Source organism: Neolamprologus multifasciatus, chromosome 12, assembly GCF_963576455.1.
Source record: "Neolamprologus multifasciatus chromosome 12, fNeoMul1.2, whole genome shotgun sequence".
NCBI classification, from domain to species: Eukaryota; Metazoa; Chordata; class Actinopteri; order Cichliformes; family Cichlidae; genus Neolamprologus; species Neolamprologus multifasciatus.
In genome coordinates, this window is record NC_140450.1 from 33,663,246 (window position 1) to 33,685,329 (window position 22,084).

Genomic DNA, 22,084 nt, shown 5'->3' on the forward strand with positions numbered 1-22,084 from the left:
AGTAATTAGCACAGGTAGAGTAGGTCATGAGCTCCACTCAAGCACGCGGTGAGTAGGTGAAAGAGTGACTCATGGACAGACGATGTGACGGTTGCGGTGGGCGCACGCCGCGGAGAGGCCGTTTCACTCTCAGCGATGCAGCTAAAACAAACGTCGTTAGCGTTGTCACTTACAGCAAACAATACACGAAATTAGCGCTAAGTCAACACTCTGATTTCATTTACCACATGCACCGAAATCAGAGGCACAAAAAAAAAACCCTATCTGTGCTCATCTCTTCTTCTAATTGTACCAGATCCACTAACATCATTTAATAAGCGCAGGCCATTTGCATGCAAATCAGACCAATTATCAACAAGTAGCTGGTATGCGAGTATCGTTTCACATTGAGCTGTATCATGCCTCATTTGCGTAGCCTTGAAACATAAGCTTCTATGCAGCGCGCAGCGTTCTTTCTCCGTGTTCGCTCGACACAGAGAATTATTATCGCTGGCAAATGTGTAAAACTAAAATTGGATGATTATCTGGCTTCGCCTCGCTCTCACAGAGGCAGCGTTTATTTACTGTAGTGTTTTTATTACGATAAAACCCTCAGAGGATAAATCTAACCTCGTCTCCCGCATCAGAGACAGACGTCCAACTTGTGAACTAAAAAGACGTCTTACAGCATCGCAACACGTGTTACTTTCCCCAGAAGTCATTAAGTGCAGCGCACAGCGGCTGCCGTGCAGCACACAGGGCAAAGGTGCTTTTACATACAAAATCACATGGAGGTGAATGAGGAGAGCAGCAACACACGTGATAACAAGTTTATCTGGTTTGAGTGCCGCTTGTGAAATTTAGCCTGATTAGCCAAAAAAACTCTGCAGTGTCATTAAAGCAGTTTTACATCATTATTCTTCTCATATAAGTTAATTCCCAACAATATTTCACTCCTATCTGCTTTCCCGCCTGCTTTAAGTACCATGAAGCTAAATGGAATTGCAGGATAATCACAGATGACCCTGACAGGTTAAACTTGTTAATAGCTGGGCAGCGGAGAATTGATTATCAGCTTCATGTGAGTGAATCCTACATTCAGAACAGACGACTGGTTGAGATTTTATGCTGCAAACACGCAGTCCACCATTATATTGAATAAGAGCTATGTAGGAGGCCTGACTGATGACTGATTAATAGCCACCATAGTTAAGCTTACATAGGAAGGTGTGATTGAATCCACAGCTTCTCAAACGAGGCTTAAAATACACAGACACCAGTGAGTATTAGGTATATATTTTTAAAGGTAGTTATTTGTATACAGTACATCCTCAGAATGAGCCATAAAAAAATCCAACAACAAACCTGCCTCATCAGTCTGCCTAATATCCCACAGGGATGTTTCATTTGTCATTTTGAATGTAATGAGATAAAGCAGCTAAATAAAGGAGGGTGTCACAGGGGAACCTCCTCTCTTCCTGAAATCACTGCTCTGACATCTGACATAGCTGCCACACAGTAATGACAGCGGCAGAGTTATCAGCACGTGGTGTGTCAGCCTCCAACACACGAATGATGTAATAGGCAGTTTATCAGAGGTCGGAGTGTCAAGAAAGCAGAAAAACACACGAACCAGATCCAAACCTGTCCCACCAAAGCACCTGTTTATTCTCCAATCATATGCTGGCTCTGTGTGTGTGTGTGTGTGTTGTAAACACTTTCATGACAAGGACTCCAAACAGACACACATCAAAGCGAGCACTGATCACCTTGGGGGATATCCTCTCATCTACAAATATCAGACGATTACAAGAGTAATCCTCATCCATCTCATTACCGCCATCTCAAGTAAATTGGCTACAAATTGGACTAGTCCTTCATGTTGCTGGTGAGTGGGTGAGGACCCACATACACACACAGACACACACACACTCTTGACACATGATGAAGAATGCAAACACACAAACAGTTAACGATCCGCCTCCTCCTTACCTCCAGACGGTCCAGGCTGATGAAGCTGGCGATAGCAAATCCATCAATGATGTCCTCCTCCTGCGAGCTGGACTCTCGTCTCTTTCGCCGCGGGGGGCGCGAGACTCTGGCGGCGGCCGCGGGGTGCGGAGCTTTTTTACCGGGCAGGGAGGCGGCGTCCCTCCCCGGACTGTGTCCCTCCCTGTCGGAGCAGGAGGAGTTGGGGTCGGGGCTGCGGGCGTCTCTGCTCCCAGCCTCCCGCAACCTCCGCACTCTCTCCCGCTTGGATCGACATCTCCGACCCTGCTTCAGTTTCCCATCCATGCTGTCAGAGAATTCTCCCAGAGTCCGAAAGAAACAGCGATATTACTCCACAGCTCGCGCAATATCAAATAACACACGCGCGCGCTCGCGCACGCAGACACACACACCGGACCGAGGATCGTAGCCTGCGCTGCGCTATAACGTGGAGACAGCGCTGCGTGCGGGGCTGTGTAAATAACGAGGCGACCGTAGCCTCACAACAGTGGATGACCTTGAGTATAAACCTCGCCAATCTCCATTACGATAAGCAAACGTTCCAAGTATCCCCGCGCGGGCGAGCGACTGGGTGAGAGTGAGCGAAGCGACGCGGATCCGCACGCTATTCTGTCACGAATCTGCGCCGTGTCGACGCGCTGGCCGCTAAAGCAGGTGCAAAAAAACGGCGAAACGCTCAAAATCCGCGCACTGCACTCGTCTCGTAACTTTTGTGGCATCTCAGTAATAACGAGCGGCGTTCAAAGCGGCAGCTCGCAGCATACTGCAGACAGCGCAGAGAAATCATGTCGCTGCCCGTTGTTGTTTTCCACCACCCCAATCCATGATCCAAGTCTGGCAAGAAAAAAAAGAGAGAGAGAGAGACAGTATCGGGACAGTATCCGTCCGAGATAACGCTGATAATAAACGCCCGGTAAACGTGTCGATAGAAGCTGTCGAATGAGAGAATAATCCCGCGGACTACGCGTTGACTTTTAAGCCATATTCCTCTCCGCTCTGCGCTTCGGAAGCAAAGGATCCGAAGTCTGAGAGCTACTTAGGCTATGCGCAGTGTTTCCTAAATGACCCGAGCCGTCCGGATAAGACAGACATCCAAACTCCATAGGGCAACGAAGCGGTCTATTCCAGTTTAGATAACGTTGAGTTTCCCTACAAACCTCCACTCCAGTCCGTCCCTCAGTTGCTCAGTGGCTCCTGGTATTTTCTGTTCGCATAATAAGGCTTTGATAAGTGTCCTTAAAGCGACAGGAGTGATTAAAATCTCTCTCTCTTTGCCCCCTCCCCTCTCTATCTCTCATTCCCTTCATCCGAAATTAAGATACGCAGTCAAGCTTCAGAGAACCCACATAACTGACGTATTTCCGCCACCTCTGGCCTACAATTTACCATAGGAAGGAAGCTTGTGTAAAAAAAAAAAAGAAAAAAGCCAGAGAGAAAGGGAAAATCATTCTCTCTCACTGTTGGGTACACTTTGTCATACAAGGCACTATTTTAGTCTGTCTGTCTGCCGGAGCTGATGCCACATCATGCCGTTTCCCGCTGACGGTTTGCGCTCTCTCTCTCGCACTCTCATCTATCAGGTTCTGACAGCTTCTCCATTCCGAGCATGCTGGCTCTCTCCCCCCCTCTCTCCCCCACCTCAACCCCCAACTCTCTAAATTCACCAGCAGACAACAGAAAGTGTAAAGCTGCGTTTCACTGTCACATAAAGGTCAGAATTTCATGAGTGCACTGTAATAAAATATATATTTGAAATATGGCTTTGTCATATTTACCCTGCCCCGAACCTTTTTGTAAAGCCTGAGCAGGACTGCTGTGGCTCTGCAGAGTGAGCACTTCCAGGGGCTCCCTGAGGGAATTCCAGGGAATCCTGTGCAAAGTGAAACTGCTTAATTTATCTGCTTTCTATCAGGAGAAATCAGGGCAATGACATTATGCAATCACTCCACTGTGTAATATTTATTTCAATTATAGGTTTCACCGCCCTTACTGTGACTGTAAGACTTCTGCAAGCCTTTATAAATGTTTATTGTCTCCCCTGCAGATCCATCAGGTTGTGATGCAGGTCCATTAATATGCAAACGTGTAGGAACAGGTTAACACCGTTATCGATACTCTATACTGTGATTATGTTTTCATAAAGGTATTTTCTCAATCGACTTCTTCAATTACATGGAAACATAACCTCAGACGCCAACAGTCCAATTTTCTAGGCAAGCTAGTTTATAGATTGTAGATTATGTTTACTTCCAGAGGATCTGCATCTCATTTCCAGTTACAGAAGTCGAGGAAGTTGTTCCTTTGTAAATGTCTGGTGAGTATTTGCATAATACTTTGCTTAGTTGGAAACCTGTTCACTTGCTGTGGGCGTAAATGAAAGAAGCTTGCTGTTTAGGTTATTATTAGTGTATTAGCAAACACATGGCGTGCTGTCATGTGTTCTCTGATGAACTCGTAACGCACACGAATGAAAGAATTTAGCAAAATGCTATATTGCGGCTATATTGCGACCGATGACTTAGTGGCAATCGTCTAATAAGTATGAAACCTGAAGATGAACCGCACCGCTGAGTGTGAAATTTTGCTTATAGGAATCCTCTGGCTTATCACCTGATTTTCACACTATGCCAAACAGGAGAGTCGAAGCTACAAATGCTATCCTGGAGTACTTAGGCAGTTAGTGCGGTGGATCAGGTGTGGAAATTTTCTTTAACATAAGGATCTTTGGTGGAAATGCAAAGCAATGCATCAAAATGCAAAATGAAAGTACTTTTATGCAAATGCAGAGTGCTGCAGGGTAAATTATCCAGCGCACTGCAGGTGATTAAACCACAGTCTGCACTGAGTGAGCGAGCATGATGATCCTTTTATGATAAACATCAGGTTAGGCTGTAACCTGTGCATATGCAATTATAAAATTGTAAGACTCTTGTCTTTTGTTTACAGCTGTCCACAGTTCAAGGCCCATTGCTGAGTTTGTTATAAGCCCTCATTTACTTTTCATTGAAGTTGTCAGTTTGAATGAGGCAGCCGCCGGGCCTATATGTCACTTTGAAGAAGGATAACCAGGTGAGCGGTGCATCGATCTTTGCGCCGGTGCACTTTTCGTCTTGAGACGGTATCGTTTTCATGTTACTTTAACTGCTGTGAATAAACCCCTCTCTGTTTGAGCAGCTTTGCAAGAACTCATTCAGTAAGGAGATTAAAAAAAGGGGGAACAGGTATGGTGAGAGGGCCGTGGAGGAGAGGGAAGAGATTACCTCTGTTTCTTCCATGCAACTATTTGCTGTGAGCTTAATCCATAGCTACAGACTCTGAGCTCCCGCATCACAGTCATTCAAACGCTAGTCTGTTTGAAACGCTTAGCCCCAGCTGCGCTGGAAGCTAAAGGAAGGGAACCTGTCATGCTTTTTTATGATATTTAAGTGGCGGAATTGTTTTTCTTTGCGTCTGCCACCACGATAAGGATTCATTTGACGTAGCTGAGGTCAAGTCGCTCATTGCTTAAAGTTGTTTTCCGCTGCGATAGTTCTAAGAGTCTGCTGTGTGGCGCTGACATGAGATTGAGAGGTGAGAGATTTGAAGCAGGCAATAAAAAGTCTCTCTCCAAGTACACGCTGTGTCCTTTGTAAAGAATGTAGCCCCACAGAAATCAATAAGGCTAGATTTCACAGTGGAACCCCAGATAGCTGTAAGATGCACAAATCCCTACACTGCTGTAAATAAAAAAGAAATCTTTCAGTGTCACAACAGAATTTGTGCACACATCGTGCCAGTGTATTACCTCTGTTCAACAAACCATCTCTTTTTTTAAGGCATAGTTGAAATGGCAAACGCTTTCCCCCCCAGACAAAAACGTTGGTGTAAGAATATGGTAAAGTTATGAAGTTGGGTTATTGAATGATTAGGGTTAGGCATCTAAATCACTTGGTTATGGTCAATGAAAAAGTGTGTTTATGTCCATGTTACACACCCAACTGCCAATTAGATTAAATGTAAACAATAAGATGCTCAGTCTACTATCAATGGGATTTCTATGTAGCCTTCTGAGCTGGTTCTTCTCCAATTCAGTGTAATGACTGTGAGCTACCCACCCCTTAAGTTTATTATAAGGAGGCACGGTGATGCAGTGTGTAGCACTGTTGCGTAGCGCTGTGGGCTCACACACAGTCCAAATCCATTTATATTAAAAATCCTCTAAAAGACACCAAGCACTTTTCAGCCCTGTGAAGGGCAGAAATTCTGAGGAAACTGCATAATTATGGATTAGGAAGCGAGGGCTGACCTTAACAAAACACTCACCTTTCCAGCTGAAATCACAGTCACCAACCTGTGCCAAAATCTGGGCCTCTGGTCCAGTTCCAGCTAGTATGTCTTCACTGTTGAGCTGACAGTCCATTGGGAGGATGCCATCAAGGAGAGATATGAAAGGAAGATCCCAAATTGTAGAAGCTCAGGCTGAGGATGCTGTGGAGGTGGGTTGGAGGGTCTATGTGACAAGCACAAGTTAATCAAAGAGCTCCCCACTGTTGCCAAAAGAAGCGGTCACTGACTATGGCTGAAACAGAAGGAGACAGCGTGGTCTGCAGCACACACCCAGGTGTCATCACCAGAGATGGGCAATAACGCGTTACTTGTAACGCGTTACTGTAATCCGATTACTTTTTTCAGCAGTGGCAGTGTGATCTGTATAATCTGAATAAAAACCAACACGATTGTACGTTCCTGTCTTTAACCCAGCTTTGTAGACAGCAGAGATGGAAGTAACGCGTTACTGTAATCCGATTAGTTTTTTCAAGTAATGTCAAAGTAAAGTCCTCTGCTTTTCTTCAATGCACACAGTAATACTTTGTGTGTGGGTACAAGTCGGGGTTCGGTATCTTGCCCAAGACTAAAATCACTGGGGAGTTCTTACGTTGCACTTTACAACTCTGAGCACCAGAGATGGCCAGTAACGCGTTACTTGTAATGCGTTACTGTAATCCGATTACTTTTTTCAAGTAACGAGTAAAGTAAGGGATTACTATTGCAAAAACGGTAATTAGATTACCATTACTTTCCTGTAGGAACGCTGCGTTACTGCGTTACTAAAACCGTGATTTTTTGCGAGAATGTCTCATGACAGTGACGTAAGCGAGTGCGACGTTCGTGACAACAGCTGTGTGCAGATCAACAATGGATCATATATCGAGTGCAGAGAGAGTATGAGCGTGCAGCGTTTAAAGCGTGGAAGTACTGACCTTACTTTGAGTTTGATTCCATAAAAAGTGACAAAAACATTAGTGTCCGTTGTGCGTGGGAACAAAACTTCTTTTTACAGCGAAAAAAACCCCTAAACTTCCAAACAAGCACCGAGTAGCTACGACGTAATGGGAAACTCACAGAGAAACTCGCGGATTCTTCCACTGACCGCCGCGGCACACCTGCACCAGGGTAAACCTCCGCCTACCCCACTCCTGCTTTACAGGTGAAAATAGAGCAACAGGACCGCTAGTCTTTGACTTTATTTATTTTCTGCTGTGTTTTACTTGCATCTATTTGAAAGACTGAGTGTAAACACACAAAAAAAAATATTTTATGTGCTGGAATTTGCATAAAATAGGTTGAAATATTAAACAAATTTCTTCCAGTCAGAGAATGTTGCATATAATTACATTTTTTGCTTGATGCATAAAGTTAAAAGATTAAAACTAATAAAACAAGTTTTAAAAAGAGACTTTTCCATTTGATTACATTTTGTATGATGGATTATGTAGAAAAAGTAGAATTGGGCTGAAAGATCTATCGCTTTATCACCTATTCAGGTTGTAAATCGTGTTTTTAAAAAGTAACTAAGCAACTAATAATTAATTACTTTTGAAAATAAGTAATCAGTAAAGTAACGGGATTACTTTTTGGGGAAGTAATCAGTAATTAGCTACTGATTACTTTTTTCAAGTAACTTGACCAACACTGGTCAGCACCCTTTGGTCAGCTGAGTGGATTGTGTGGTGATTGGTCATGTATCCACACAGGTGAAAACATCACGGTTTACCATCAGCAAAATCGCCCCAACTAGAAGTTTCCTCCAACCCACTCAGGGCTGATGCAGTGCTGCAGTGACACAGAGTTTAGCATCTATTCCAATTAATAAATTAATGCTAGCATGCTGAAATGCTACACTTTGCTTTTTAGCAACTTAAAATCGACATTTATCTGAAAGCACCACTGTATCTGTGTAGAGCAACACAGCTTTTAGTCTTGTTCTTAAAAAGATCGTCTCAGATTTGCCATTTACTGATGAATTACCCCAATATCTGCCTCAAAACGATTTGCAATTGTTTGTTAAACCACAACCAGCACGCACGTCGATTCAATCCATCAGAAACTCCAGCAGCAATGACGACCAGCTGTTTTGAATATGGGATGTTGGATTCTAACTGAGACGTCTCAATTTGTCGCCCTAGCTGTCACCGAGGAATTACTGTGAGGGAAAACACAAGTCGGTGGTTTTATGCCTGTAGGTCTTTCGGATGCCTCTGTGACACATCATGGAGTAATTCACTAGTTTGGTGGCAATTTACAGGCAGGCTCAACAAGAAACCCGCCCGGGGGCCTCGAGCAACAAGCTCTCTCTCAGGAAACCGTGGCCAGCCATAGGATTGTCTGGGCTGGTGCCTCGCAAACTGCCGCATGAAAAATTAACCTGCTTGCTCAAAAGACACAGCTTAAACATCCTCCCGGCCCGAGAGCCTCCTCTCGTCATCTCTTACCCTCTCAGTCTCCCCTGCTGTCTCTTTCTATCTTTCCTTTATCCTTCATTCCCCTCTTCATCTCACCTGTTTTATCTTCACAGCCTACGTTATTTAGATCCGTCATTGAGCCTCTGCTCTATATCTATGCTTCAAAGGCAGCAGCTGTTTGTTCCATGCTGAACACAGGCACTTATATATAGCCACAGATATTGCATGTGTAACGTAAACATGGCCGTAGCCGTGGACATCAGGCGATGATGAATCATTCCAGCTTGGTTTAGAGCTGAAAGTCAAGTGGAAGTCACCAACTTAAATAAGTGAGGTAACAACATAGGATTAGTCAGGAAAGTGATAGGAATTGTACCGAGGTGTCAATAATTTAACGGAGCAGGTTGTAAATCTAAGTGCCTTTGGATATTTCATAGCACTGGGGAGCAAAGTTTAATCAAACAGAGAGACTGGCCCCAGAGCTGTGTGGGTGAGAGATGAATCTACTGGCAGCCCTCGAGCAGGCTTTTATTACAAGCATCATTCAGGGCAAAATTAGCAACATGACCTGATACTTTAGTGAAATAAATTGAGTTAAGAGGCTAATGTGGATACATGTCATGTTAAATGTCATCATAAAAAAATGTTTCTTTGAATTATTGTGCGCCACGAGGGGATACCATTGCACCCCCCACTCTGAGAATCCCTCAGTCAAGATTTCCCACATTTCTTGTTTTGGTTTCAGGCATTGCTCAACATTTAGAGAAAAAATAGCCATAATGGTTTTTATTGATCCTAAACGTCTAGTGCCCTCTCTGTTGCTAAAGTAACAATGCTTTCTGCTCCTCCAAATCGCATCAACAGATGTTGTGACAGCAGAGCTTTTCATAAAAGGCCCCCTAAGGCAGTCAATATTTCCCCTAGAAACCTGCTTCGATTCCTGTCGGCCGCTGAAAGATAGAGCGAGGATGTCATTTGAGTTCATCACCGATGGCTTAACTCACATCTCGTGGCGATCGCACCTGTGTTATCGTTTCGAGTCCGTACGCTGGCAAAAGGATATGAAATATCTTGTACTTCCTGCTTTATTTTGTTCTTGCTTTAGTTTATCTTTTCAGATCCTCCACTTCCTGCCCTTGTGTGTTTCCCACCTGCAGCTGTGTTCTGCCTCTATCTGTATACTAACTGCATTTCCTGTTTCTTTGCCAGATCATCTCGGTGCCACGTGTCGAGCTTTCCAGCATTTACTCCCTTGTACCTTTGTGCTCGATCGTCTCTGTTTTTCTGTTTTTCTTCTACGTCCAGTCTTTGTACCCACGCCTCTTCTGTTTCAATATTCTTATTTAACGAAGACGATCTTCCAATTCTTAGCAAGAAAAAGAATAACTGTTCATTTAATTAGACGTTTTGTGCAGTTTTGCTTCTTCTTAAAACCCTTATGGTGCAGCAGACGCTGAACACTGCGATGAAAGTCTTTTCATCAAGCAAAGTTTAGTTAATTAAAAAAGCTTATGTGCTGAAAGGTCAACGCACTCCTCCAAGCGAAAACGGTGAGTTACATAAAGATTTTTTTAAAAATAAAAGTACTTTAACATATTTTACATGATTTACATGACTGAATCTGTAGTGGTGAGATGCTTGTGTGAGCTGTGATCCAGCATTAGCGCACACAAAACAAAAAGCCAGTGAAGGAGACTCTGTGCATTTAATACTTTGCCTCCAGTTCCTATAACTCAGTAAATAACTCGAACAAAAGCAAATATTGACAGAGTGCAAGTGGTTTCTCTTACATATGTAACAGCTCTTTGCTTTGGTGCACAGAGAGCTATTCCCACTTGTCCCCCTGCAATTAACGCCTGAGCCACCAAACCCCGCAAGCTGCACTGATAACTTGTGCCAAGTCCCCAAACAACTCCCTTAACCTCCTACACACACACACACAAAACTCATTCTTTTTTTCTTTTACTTTTTGCTTCGGTCTTTTCTCAGACATGCAACCTTCCGGTAATGTACCCTGTAACTGTTTGCAGATTCTTCAGCGTCGAAGGCCGTGTCACACGATGCCACATTAGGAGAGGTGATGTTTTCTCAGTGGCACTCAACAGGCTGACACGATGTGACAAACTGTCACATGGGAGGGCTTCACCACCCAGGACTTTGCTTGTTAGAACTCGTGAATAAGTGAGCAAGTGGCACCAAAAGAGAGTGACGGAGAGGGAGCGAGCGAGGGTGGGGGAGAGAAAAAGAAGGAGAGACTTCGCTCGGCTTGTTTTCTAAGCATGTCTGCAGCCGTACAGCATAATGAGCACAATGTTAACAGACTGAGTAAACATAGAAGGCAGCATAAACAGGCTGACGGCAGGTGACAGTCATGTGTAATGAGGGGAGCTGCGGAGACGAGCCCATAAGGGTCTGGGGTCCACATGATTGTCAACTGTGGTCAGTTTATAGAGCGTGACTTTAACTTTCATTTAAAGTTCATCATTAGCTTATACAAACGTGCCCTTTGCCACAGTGTTACATTTATGTCAAGCTACACCTGCATGCTGTGGATGAGCTGTTCTTTTCTAATGTGCACTCAACTGTCGAGTTAAGCTGAGTAAGATTAAGCAACTGGATGCCACTTGCTGATTTCATGAAATGCAGCTCATGCATTTTATTTGGCTTGATTTTCTCTGTAACCCTGCTAAGGACTTTGCGTAGTGGTGGATACATTTTTTGCTTTAAGATATAAATGTTGCATACCATCTGTCTTTATTATTTGATGACAATCTTATCGCATGCTGTGCAGAGTGTACAACAAGCAAAGATAACTTTGCATTTCTACAAAAAACCACAACTGTGCACCCCGCAAAATGAGAAAAAAAAACCCTGCCACAGTGTTTTGTCCTTTTGAGCGGTGCTGATATGCATTATCTCAAGTGTTAATATGGCTCATACATTCGAAACAGCAACCGAGAGGCTTGCTGAATAACAAAGGAGAGGCAAGAATAGAAAATCAACAACTGGCAGATTGAAAGTTAAAAGGCTGTAAAATGAGCGTGTGTTGAAATAGAGGGAGAGAGAGAGGGAGGAAGGGGCTGTGAACGGGCGTATTATGCTTGGCTTCTTATAACGCTCCCCTGGCTTTCACAAGCCTCTTGATTAGAAAACAGCAGCCCCTGAGATAAAACACACTCATAGAAACACACTGGATTTGCATGCAAAGAGACATGGAGCTTTTCATGCATGCATCCACTCCAGGCAAATGAGAGAACACAATGCTTTAGATGCTGCTCCCTCTTTTAGGAAGGCTGTGCTTCCCTGCTTTGTTTTAATATTCTTATGGGTTAACTTTCGCTTTTTAACAGATATTTATTTTTAGACACCTTAACAATTCCAGCCAGAGATAAAGTGTTTGCTTCTTAATTTCAAGAGAAGATGGTTATCAGTTGATATACATCATATAGCTGTAGTTATTGCCATCTGCTTTTTGGGGGTGGACGGGGAGGTGTACACGTGCAGGTGAAATAAAAACAGCAGCGACAACCAATGTTGGTCAAGTTACTTGAAAAAAGTCATCAGTAACTAATTACTGATTACTTCCCCCAAAAAGTAATCCCGTTACTTTACTGATTACTTATTTTCAAAAGTAATTAATTACTTAGTTACTTGGTTACTTTTTAAAAACACAATTTACAACCTGAATAGGTGATAAAGCGATAGATCTTTCAGCCCAGTTCTACTTTTTCTGCATAATCATCATACAAGTAACTTTATGCATCAAGCAAAAATTTAATTATATGCAACATTCTCTGACTGGAAGAAATTAGTTTAACATTTAAACCTATTTTCTGCACATTCCAGCACATAAAATAAAATATTTTTTGTGTGTTTACACTCAGTCTTTCAAATAGATGCAAGTAAAACACAGCAGAAAATAAATAAAGTCAAAGACTAGCGGTCCTGTTGCTCTATTTTCACCTGTAAAGCAGGAGTGGGGTAGGCGGAGGTTTACCCTGGTGCAGGTGTGCAGCGGTCAGTGGAAGAATCCGCGAGTTTCTCTGTGAGTTTCCCATTACGTCGTAGCTACTCGGTGCTTGTTTGGAAGTTTAGGGGTTTTTTGCTGTAAAAAGAAGTTTTCTTCCCACGCACAACGGACACTAATGTTTTTGTCACTTTTTATGGAATCAAACTCAAAGTAAGGTCAGTACTTCCACGCTTTAAACGCTGCACGCTCATACTCTCTCTGCACTCGATATATGATCCATTGTTGATCTGCACACAGCTGTTGTCACGAACTTCGCACTCGCTTACGTCACTGTCATGAGACATTCTCGCAAAAAAATCACGGTTTTAGTAACACAGTAACGCAGCGTTCCTACGGGAAAGTAACGGTAATCTAATTACCTTTTTTGCAATAGTAATCCCTTACTTTACTCGTTACTTGAAAAAAGTAATCGGATTACGTTACTGTAATCTGATCTCTGGCGAAAACCCCCACAGGCATCTGTAGCAATAGATATAGCATTATTTATGTATGACAGAGCAAGCGCTGGGGTGGACGTGGGTTGCAAAGCAGCTTGCAGTTGTGAAGCAAACGTGTTTTAAATGTGTATTAAAAAATACACGTTTGGATGATATAATGTTTAATGGATTCATCAGCTTGTAAATGATCCCACAAGCTGGTTTTGCGTTCCTGGACAATGTAATTCCAAATATTCATATACTCTTACTTATACAGGGAAAACATACAGTGCTGCACCTGCATTCATCGCACCTGAAGTCCTTCACTGGTGCCCAGATAGTTATAATAGAGAACATCAAGAAGATCTGCTTCAAGTGTGAGACACTGAGCAGATACATGGATCGTTTGTTTTATAAATGAAGGCATGCTGAGGCAGCCCAGCGCACTACTTTCAACATGAGAACTACAGTCGCTTTTTGAGTTCAACCCTAGTAATGACTTGTTTAAATATAATTCATGACTGGGATCATAAGTTATTCACCAACTCGCTGATTAATTATGTAAGTCTGAAATGTAATATCGCTGATTATGCGTGACAGCAGATTTTCATCGTTACAAATGGAGGGAGTTTCTAACAGTGGGCTTATGCCAAGCAGCTTTCTTTTGCAAATTAATAGAGACACATTTGGGCAAATATGAAAAAGCGTTACTCTTACTTGATGGTTTAGCACTGAAGGATTTTCTTCTGCAGTATTATGCACGTATCCATTAAAATCATTTATTTCAAGGCCATTATTTAATCCCTATAAAATATAGAGAATCCAGACTGGGGAAGATAAGAAGATTTGGTCGTACTCTCGATATAAAAAAACGAAAACCCACTTCTATTCAAATGATTGAATCCCATTTGTGAAGAGTGCTCAATTTATAGGAGGAAAGTAGTCAGAGTCATTCTGTAATGACACCAAGTACAGGAAATAATTTGGCCAAAACCTTTCATCCTCTTTTATACTTGTTTAACTTTTCCCGTACACTGTCGTAAATCCATCTCCTCTACACATTCTGTGAAGCCGTAACTCAGGATTGATGCAGACAGCTTTTCAAATATTGACGGAAAACCCTCTGAAATGGCATGTTGCCCAGCTGAACAAAGTGAGTGATAATAAATGATGGAATGATTGATTGTACAGTGAATCAGAACATCAGCACGTGTAACCTTTCAGAAGAAAGACACCTGCTCCTGTGTCGTTTGGTGGTAAAACAAACAAAAGTCAAACACACCCATTGAAACTAGACACTCCAATCTGATTCATGCAGTAAAACCAGAATAGCGATGCGTGCCATGAATAATTATTCCTTAAAAGCAAATCAGGAAAAGCAAGTACCAAGATGATTATTTGTTCACGAGTCATTTTTGTTATATAAAGCAAAGGTGTTACCAAGCTTTCCAGATGATATTGCTTGGCAGCAGTGTTGGTCAAGTTACTTGAAAAAAGTAATCAGTAACTAATTACTGATTACTTCCCCAAAAAAGTAATCCCGTTACTTTACTGATTACTTATTTTCAAAAGTAATTAATTACTTAGTTGCTTAGTTACTTAGTTACTTTTTAAAAACACGATTTACAACCTGAATAGGTGATAAAGCGATAGATCTTTTAGCCCAATTCTACTTTTTCTGCATAATCATCATACAAAATGTAATCAAATGGAAAAGTCTCTTTTTAAAACTTGTTTTATTAGTTTTAATCTTTTAACTTTATGCATCAAGCAAAAATTTATTTATATGCAACATTCTCTGACTGGAAGAAATTTGTTTAACATTTAAACCTATTTTCTGCACATTCCAGCACATAAAATAAAATCGTTTTTTGTGTGTTTACACTCAGTCTTTCAAATAGATGCAAGTAAAACACAGCAGAAAATAAATAAAGTCAAAGACTAGCGGTCCTGTTGCTCTATTTTCACCTGTAAAGCAGGAGTGGGGTAGGCGGAGGTTTACCCTGGTGCAGGTGTGCCGCAGCGGTCAGTGGAAGAATCCGCGAGTTTCTCTGTGAGTTTCCCATTACGTCGTAGCTACTCGGTGCTTGCTCGGAAGTTTAGGGGTTTTTTTGCTGTAAAAGAAGTTTTCTTCCCACGCACAACGGACACTAATGTTTTTGTCACTTTTTATGGAATCAAACTCAAAGTAAGGTCAGTACTTCCACGCTTTAAACGCTGCACGCTCATACTCTCTCTGCACTCGATATATGATCCATTGTTGATCTGCACACAGCTGTTGTCACGAACGTCGCACTCGCTTACGTCACTGTCATGAGACATTCTCGCAAAAAAATCACGGTTTTAGTAACGCAGTAACGCAGCGTTCCTACGGGAAAGTAACGGTAATCTAATTACCGTTTTTGCAATAGTAATCCCTTACTTTACTCGTTACTTGAAAAAAGTAATCGGATTACAGTAACGCGTTACAAGTAACGCGTTATTGCCCATCTCTGCTTGGCAGAGAAAACACTGATGGTAATTTCTATTTCGATGTTTGAAGATCCCTCCACCTCTGAAGTACTGCGTCAGCTCTTAGCTGGAGTTTTCTTTAAAAACATGCCTTTCAGACATGACATTCATCTGCTGGAGTTAGTTTATTAGGCCAGACACTTCTTCTTTTGTCCTCCACTTGTTTTTAAGGACACGTTGCACATCATTTGATCATGTGCCAAATGTTCTGCTAATAGCGTTCGGGAATCACCTTGTTGGTGCTAAAATACTATTTTATGCCTGTCAAACTGGGTTATCTTTGGCAATTTTGCAGATTGTAGATAAAGAAATAGGAACAAATTGTGTTTTTTGTGACAGGCTGCTAGCAACAAAGTGTCTAAAGCTAGAATATAAAAACGGTTCTTTGCTAAAAAAAATCTTTCATGCATGGGCAGAACACAACAACCTGAGTTAGGTTCAGTTTTCTTCAATACTTGAACGATAGGGGAAAAACATGGTCAGGTGTAAAGCCAAGGAAAAAATGTCCAAACAAAAAACTTTGGAAGACCTTCAGGAAGCCTGAAGAACTAGAAGTCTGTTCTCCTTGGAAGGAATATATGCAGATATGAGGTGTGGCTCAAGACTTTTGCACAGTACTGTATGCACATATCCACATTTCGTCCCCAGTGCATGTTGTTGCTGTGTAATCAGTTGCTGTCTCTGCAGCGCTGTCTCCCAGCTGATCTGTAGTTAATCTCTTTGAGCTCTCCAGTGGGAGGAAATGATGAAGGGAGGAAGAGAAAGACAGAGAAATCTAGTTACTCTCTGCTGCTGCTTCCCGATGAGATTCCTGTAGCTAGCGCTCCCCGGGGAGTGCTCGTATGTCTAAAACCCTCGCGAGTGATTATGGAGATAGTGTGTGTTTACGTGCGTGGGCTCATGTTTGCTTATGGAGTGAGACATAACTAAGTGTAAGCTTTTTGACATTTCAGTTTCAATATCAGGCAGAGTAGTCGGAGAGCCGCGGGGAGTTAATGTCTTTATGAAATATGACAGATTTAAAGCATCATCTGCAAAAGATGTAAAGAATTCCTGGCTGATATTTAAGGTTCTTTAAGACTTAATCTCTCCTGACCTGCACGTCACCTTCGGGCAGTCCCAATTCACTGAAACGGAAAAAGAAATAATGGGTCAGCTTTTTATGTGTTAAGTTGATCCAATACACCCCCCCACCCAAAAAAAGCAGACCCACATTTTCTCTGGCAGTGAGTCTGTCAAACAAAGCAGTCCTCAAAGTAAGTCCAGCAGATTGAGGACATGGCTGTTCCTGGTGATGGCTCCATTTGGTGGCTTTCCAGGTGGCGACCGTGCTGCAGGCTCTGCTCGCTGATATCTCTCCTGACATGCACTTCACCGTCGAGCACAAGAGATCAGCTGTGGAGAAGATGGAGAAATCGTTTTTCCCCTACTTTCTTCAGCTTTTGCTCTCCCTCAAAAGAAGCGTGTGAGTGGGGGGGGGGGGGGGGGGGGGAAGCAGGCAAGATAAGGATCTAACTTTTATCCGAGCTTAAGCGAAAACAGGTACACGCGCGTTCCCAGACAGAGCAAACGCTTTCACGCATGCTGTCCCAGCAAATGCATACTTTCTCATCCCACTGTGCCTAAAGGAGTTCTCACAATTTGTACAAGATGAGAGGCACAGGGGGAGGGAAAGGAAGAGGCAAACTGACAGAGAGAGGCAGAGAGAGATTGGATGCATTCTCCACCTTGCTTCACTGGCACCTAGAGGCTTCTCCAAAGCTTTTAGTAAAAACACAAGCGGGTGTGTGATGGATCAAACAGCAGCGGCAGCCACTTCCCAGCCTACCCAGCAGACTGCTGGCTTTGATATTTCAGTCACTATCAGTCAGTGTGTTGTGTCTGTTTTATGCACTGCCGGGTAAATGAATATTTTTGGTTCTCTCTCCTCCCTCCAGCGCACAGCTGTTCCCATCACCCATCTTCCTCCTTCACCTTCAAACCCCGCCCCCAACTTATATACCACCATCAGTTGTCCCTTTCCTTTGTCTCACAGTTTGTTCAGCTCTCTTCTCCCAAGACTGACGTTAACTGCTCGCTGTGTTCCTTGCTTAGGTGCCAGTTTAAGGTGGATGATTACATTTTCTTTGGTTTGGTGTTATTGATCGGTTTGTAGCATAAACCTATTCGCTGGAACGTTCAGGACAATTCTACTACACGGCAAAAGCAAGACACGAGTAGGCAAAGGGAGAGAACCACGACGAGCGCCGTTCCTTCACTTGACCCTCCTTTATTGAGGTGACATGAATATACATAGGTTCATTAACATACACGTGAACAAAGGTACCAGTCTGTAATTTATGTAGGTGTGTGTGTGTGTGTGTTGGGGGGGGGAGTCAGAATGTGACCCCATAAACAACTTCCCTAAACGTGCTGGTCTGGAAGTCCAGCAGTTCATCTAAACAAAGGCACTTATACCTAAACAGATATACGTGTGTTTGCTATGCCATATGTCAGAAGAGAAGATACAACCTTGCTCATGATCCCAACAGGTGTGTGATCTATGCCAGAACGCACCCCCCTCTTGTTACGGACCTGCTAGGATGAGACATTCTTTCAATCTACAAATGATTATATACTTCTAAGCATATATAAATATATATTTCTAGGCATATATGACAATCCAACAATACAAATCTAACAGTTATGCTTTGGATTCAAAGGTTTGCAGTGCCATTCAAGGCGCAGCCCTCATGATCATGTGACTCAATGAATCTGCAGTCTGTGCAAACTTAGAGACACAACCCAGTCAACACACACATGTGGGGCCCAAATAGGGAGCAGCAGGGCTAATATTTGGGGCCCACTTGGGTTACCCAACTGGGACCCAGCTAATTTTGCCCTCAGCTTCCATGGTGGCCCCAAATGTGTTTGCCCACATAGGTTAATGACGGGCCCTGGATGGGCCCCAAATCAGGCCCAGCTAATAAACAAGTGTAGGACCCAGATGGGTAGAAGTGGGTCTGATAGTTGGGGCCCACTTGGGTTACCCACCTGGGACCCAACTGCTTTTGTCCTCAGTTTCCATGGTGGCCCCAAGTGTATTTGCCCACATAGGTTAATGACGGGCCCTGGATGGGCCCCAAATAAGGCCCAGCTAATAAACAAGTGTAGGACCCAGATGGGTAGAAGTGGGTCTGATAGTTGGGGCCCACTTGGGTTACCCACCTGGGACCCAGCTACTTTTGTCCTCAGTTTTCATGGTGGCCCCAAATGTTTTTGCCCACATAGGTTAATGACGGGCCCTGGATGGGCCCCAAATAAGGCCCAGCTAATAAACAAGTGTAGGACCCAGATGGGTAGAAGTGGGTCTGATAGTTGGGGCCCACTTGGGTTACCCACCTGGGACCCAGCTACTTTTGTCCTCAGTTTTCATGGTGGCCCCAAATGTGTTTGCCCACATAGGTTAATGACGGGCCCCGGATGGGCCCCAAATCAGGCCCAGCTAATAAACAAGTGTGGGACCCAGATGGGTAGAAGTGGGTCTGATAGTTGGGGCCCACTTGGGAAACCCAACTGGGGTCCAGCTAATTTTGCCCTCAGTTTCCATGGTGGCCCCAAATGTGTTTGCCCACATAGGTTAATGACGGGCCCCGGATGGGCCCCAAATCAGGCCCAGCCAATAAACAAGTGTGGGACCCAGATGGGTAGAAGTGGGTCTGATAGTTGGGGCCCACTTGGGTTACCCAACTGGGACCCAGCTACTTTTGTCCTCAGTTTTCATGGTGGCCCCAAGTGTGTTTGGGTTAATGATGGGCCCCAGATGGATCCCAAATCAAGATGCCCACTGTCCGCCATCCTGGTAATGAAAGACTTTAAGCACACTTGTTTTATTTTCTTGTGTTATTCTTTTTATAACCAAACGTAACTGTTTTATTACTCAGAGCAAAGGTGTCCTCTGATGTGAACATAGTTGCGCCTGCTCTAACACAGCACATTACCAAATGCAAATGCAACTTTCCTTTATTATGACCCAACTTTTACTTGTCAGCTGGATGAGAGTTTCTATTAAAATCCATTTGACTATCTGCACGCTCGCTTTACATTTCCAGGTGCTGGATTATAATCGAGCTTTTAACTCCCCGCTGTCTCAATAGAGCAGGCATGAGCTGAGGTTAAAATCAAGCATCAGCTGAGCTTCTGCTGTTTTGTTAAATGGCTTTGGTCTAATGTGGGGACGGGATTTTAAAATCTTGCCTCCAGACTAGATTTCGTGGAGCCATCTCGAGAAGCTAAAAGACACTTTTCATTGGCTGCGAAACAGTATTACAAACAGATTTAAGCGGTCGCTTTAATCTCGTTTCTCTTTTTAAAAATATCTTCTGCAGTGAGTTATATGATCAGCTTATTGAACGTTTTTTATTGGCGTGTGCTACAAAAGGTTCCCCGTAAACGTGTCCTTTAAAGTGTTTTGAAACTCTTCTATCTTTATGTGTGCCAAAGGGACTTAAGACCTGCTGAGTAAGCATGCGTGTATAATGTGCATTCAACGCTGTCCAATACGAACATGTTCACCTCTCACTCTCACTACCAATATTTACCTTTCATAGAGAGACATTGAAAGACTTACTGAAAAATCTGTCTTACAAAAGATGAAAATTTAATAGTTTGTGCTGTCGTGCATCTGTATTGTACATTTCATTGAGAAGAATTGCTACCATATGTGGTTCGCTTAGCCCCTAATAATGACAGTTATGGATGCACGTTTCCTTATCTAGTATCTTTTGGAGAAAATTTTGTAATATTCCAAGGAAATAGGTCGATAATTAAATATGGAAGTATGTTGCAATGTCATTGACCATCCTCGCAGGAGACACGTCAATGTAATGGGGACTAAAAATTCCGATGCAGCACAAGCGGTTTGCTCAATAGGAGATGATTCAGACCTTGTATGCACCCAGTTAGACCAAACGTCACCCCAACAATGATCCTGCTGTCTCATATATAGATTAGTAACAAGGTAGCGATTCAAGACCTGCTAACATTTTCCTTGTATTGTCAGAACCTCTTGCTCTCTTTATTGCTCACTCTCACAAGCTTTAGTCAGGAGGCCCATTTGCACTCAGGGTCAGCCTTTCCACATCCTGCATTTCCAGAGAGCTAAATGAGACTCTTGCTGTGGCCTCTGCGATTTTATTGATCCCCCTCTCTAGCACTCCAAGTGGAGTTTATGCACTAAATTTAGTTTGGTGCTAAGGGCTCTCATTAATAATAGATCTATCAGCGTGGTGGTGGTGGTGGGGGGCCCCTCTCTGATTGATTTCAAAGAGAGAAAGTGTGTGTAACAGATAGAAGAGATTAGAGACAGAGAAAAGAAGAAGAAGAAGAAGAAGGCGATCAGTTTATTTATATGATTCAAATGTCCACAGCGGTCTTAGTCAGCTGTTTTTGAAACATTGTAGGCGCACACAAACCACCCACATCTCCTGGGTGGTAATGCTGTCATCCATCAGCATTTTCATCCCCCAAACACCAGCTTCAGCTACTTTGTGCTGAAAATTTAGTGAATAACTACCTAGATGTACATAAAAGCAGCAAAGTGAGATGAATAGAGAGCAAAAGCCTGTGAAATGGGTTATATAAGCCTGCACGCAGACACACCGCGTTTCAGCGCACAGTCCTCAGACAAATGGGGCAAAGCTCCAGTCATTAAACAGGCACATTTTAAATGTGAAGCAGTCGGATTTCAACAAATCTATTAGCCATCAGTCACAATCAGGAACCATTGTAAGAAAATGTAAGCATATGAAAGGTAATAATTTAAAAACGTTGATGGATGTAGTATGCTAGCATATCAGCATTGAATTCTGCTATGTATTTGCTATATTCAGTGTAATATTTGGTCTATTTAAGTCATTTGTGAAGCAGATTCTTTTGTTAGCCACTTAAAAAAAGAATTAGGGGAATGTTTATGTTGTATTAAACTGCTGTTTGAAACCTTGTGTGAATATTTCTGAGCTGTTAGTGCTATAAACTACATATGATTCAGTTTTGTTTACAGACAAGAAACAAGACGTTGCTGTCGTCCATCGTTTAGTACACGGCTACCAACAGCAATAGCCGTACAGCAATATAGCAATATCTAAATTGCTAAAGGGCTTTTATTATTATAGTTGCTTTCTAATATTCATTTACAACACAGCGTTAAAAAAAAGCCTTACCTTAGCTGACCTGACCTATAACTGTAAATCTCCTATTTTCATTTAAGTAAACATATTCTGCAGGCTATCACGTATTATTATTTTATTATTTATTAACCTTTATTTAACCAGGAAGATCCCATTGAGATTAAAAACCTCTTTTTCAAGGGAGACCTGGCCAAGATAGGCAGCAGCAGGTGTGTCACAGTTACAGAAATTACTCAAACACAGGCAGCA

General features: G+C 42.8%; 1 protein-coding gene and 1 long non-coding RNA gene across 9 annotated transcripts in view; one reads left to right on the forward strand and one right to left on the reverse strand.

Annotated features, from left to right (window-relative positions):
• fbrsl1 (fibrosin-like 1) overlaps positions 1-3,617 on the reverse strand; it is a 329,995-nt gene extending 326,378 nt beyond the window's left edge. For 7 of the 8 annotated variants that reach the window (XM_085179337.1, XM_085179336.1, XM_085179340.1 and 4 more), the window contains exon 1: positions 1,972-3,617. In XM_085179337.1, the coding sequence (XP_085035463.1) occupies positions 1,972-2,274 (303 nt within the window). In that variant the 5' untranslated portion in view covers positions 2,275-3,617. The remainder of the gene's footprint in view (positions 1-1,971) is intronic. The other variant, XM_085179341.1, reaches the window with a different exon arrangement.
• Positions 1-22,084, forward strand: part of LOC146507369 (uncharacterized) — a 255,677-nt gene that overhangs the window by 227,248 nt on the left and 6,345 nt on the right. The gene's annotated exons all lie outside the window — the stretch shown is intronic.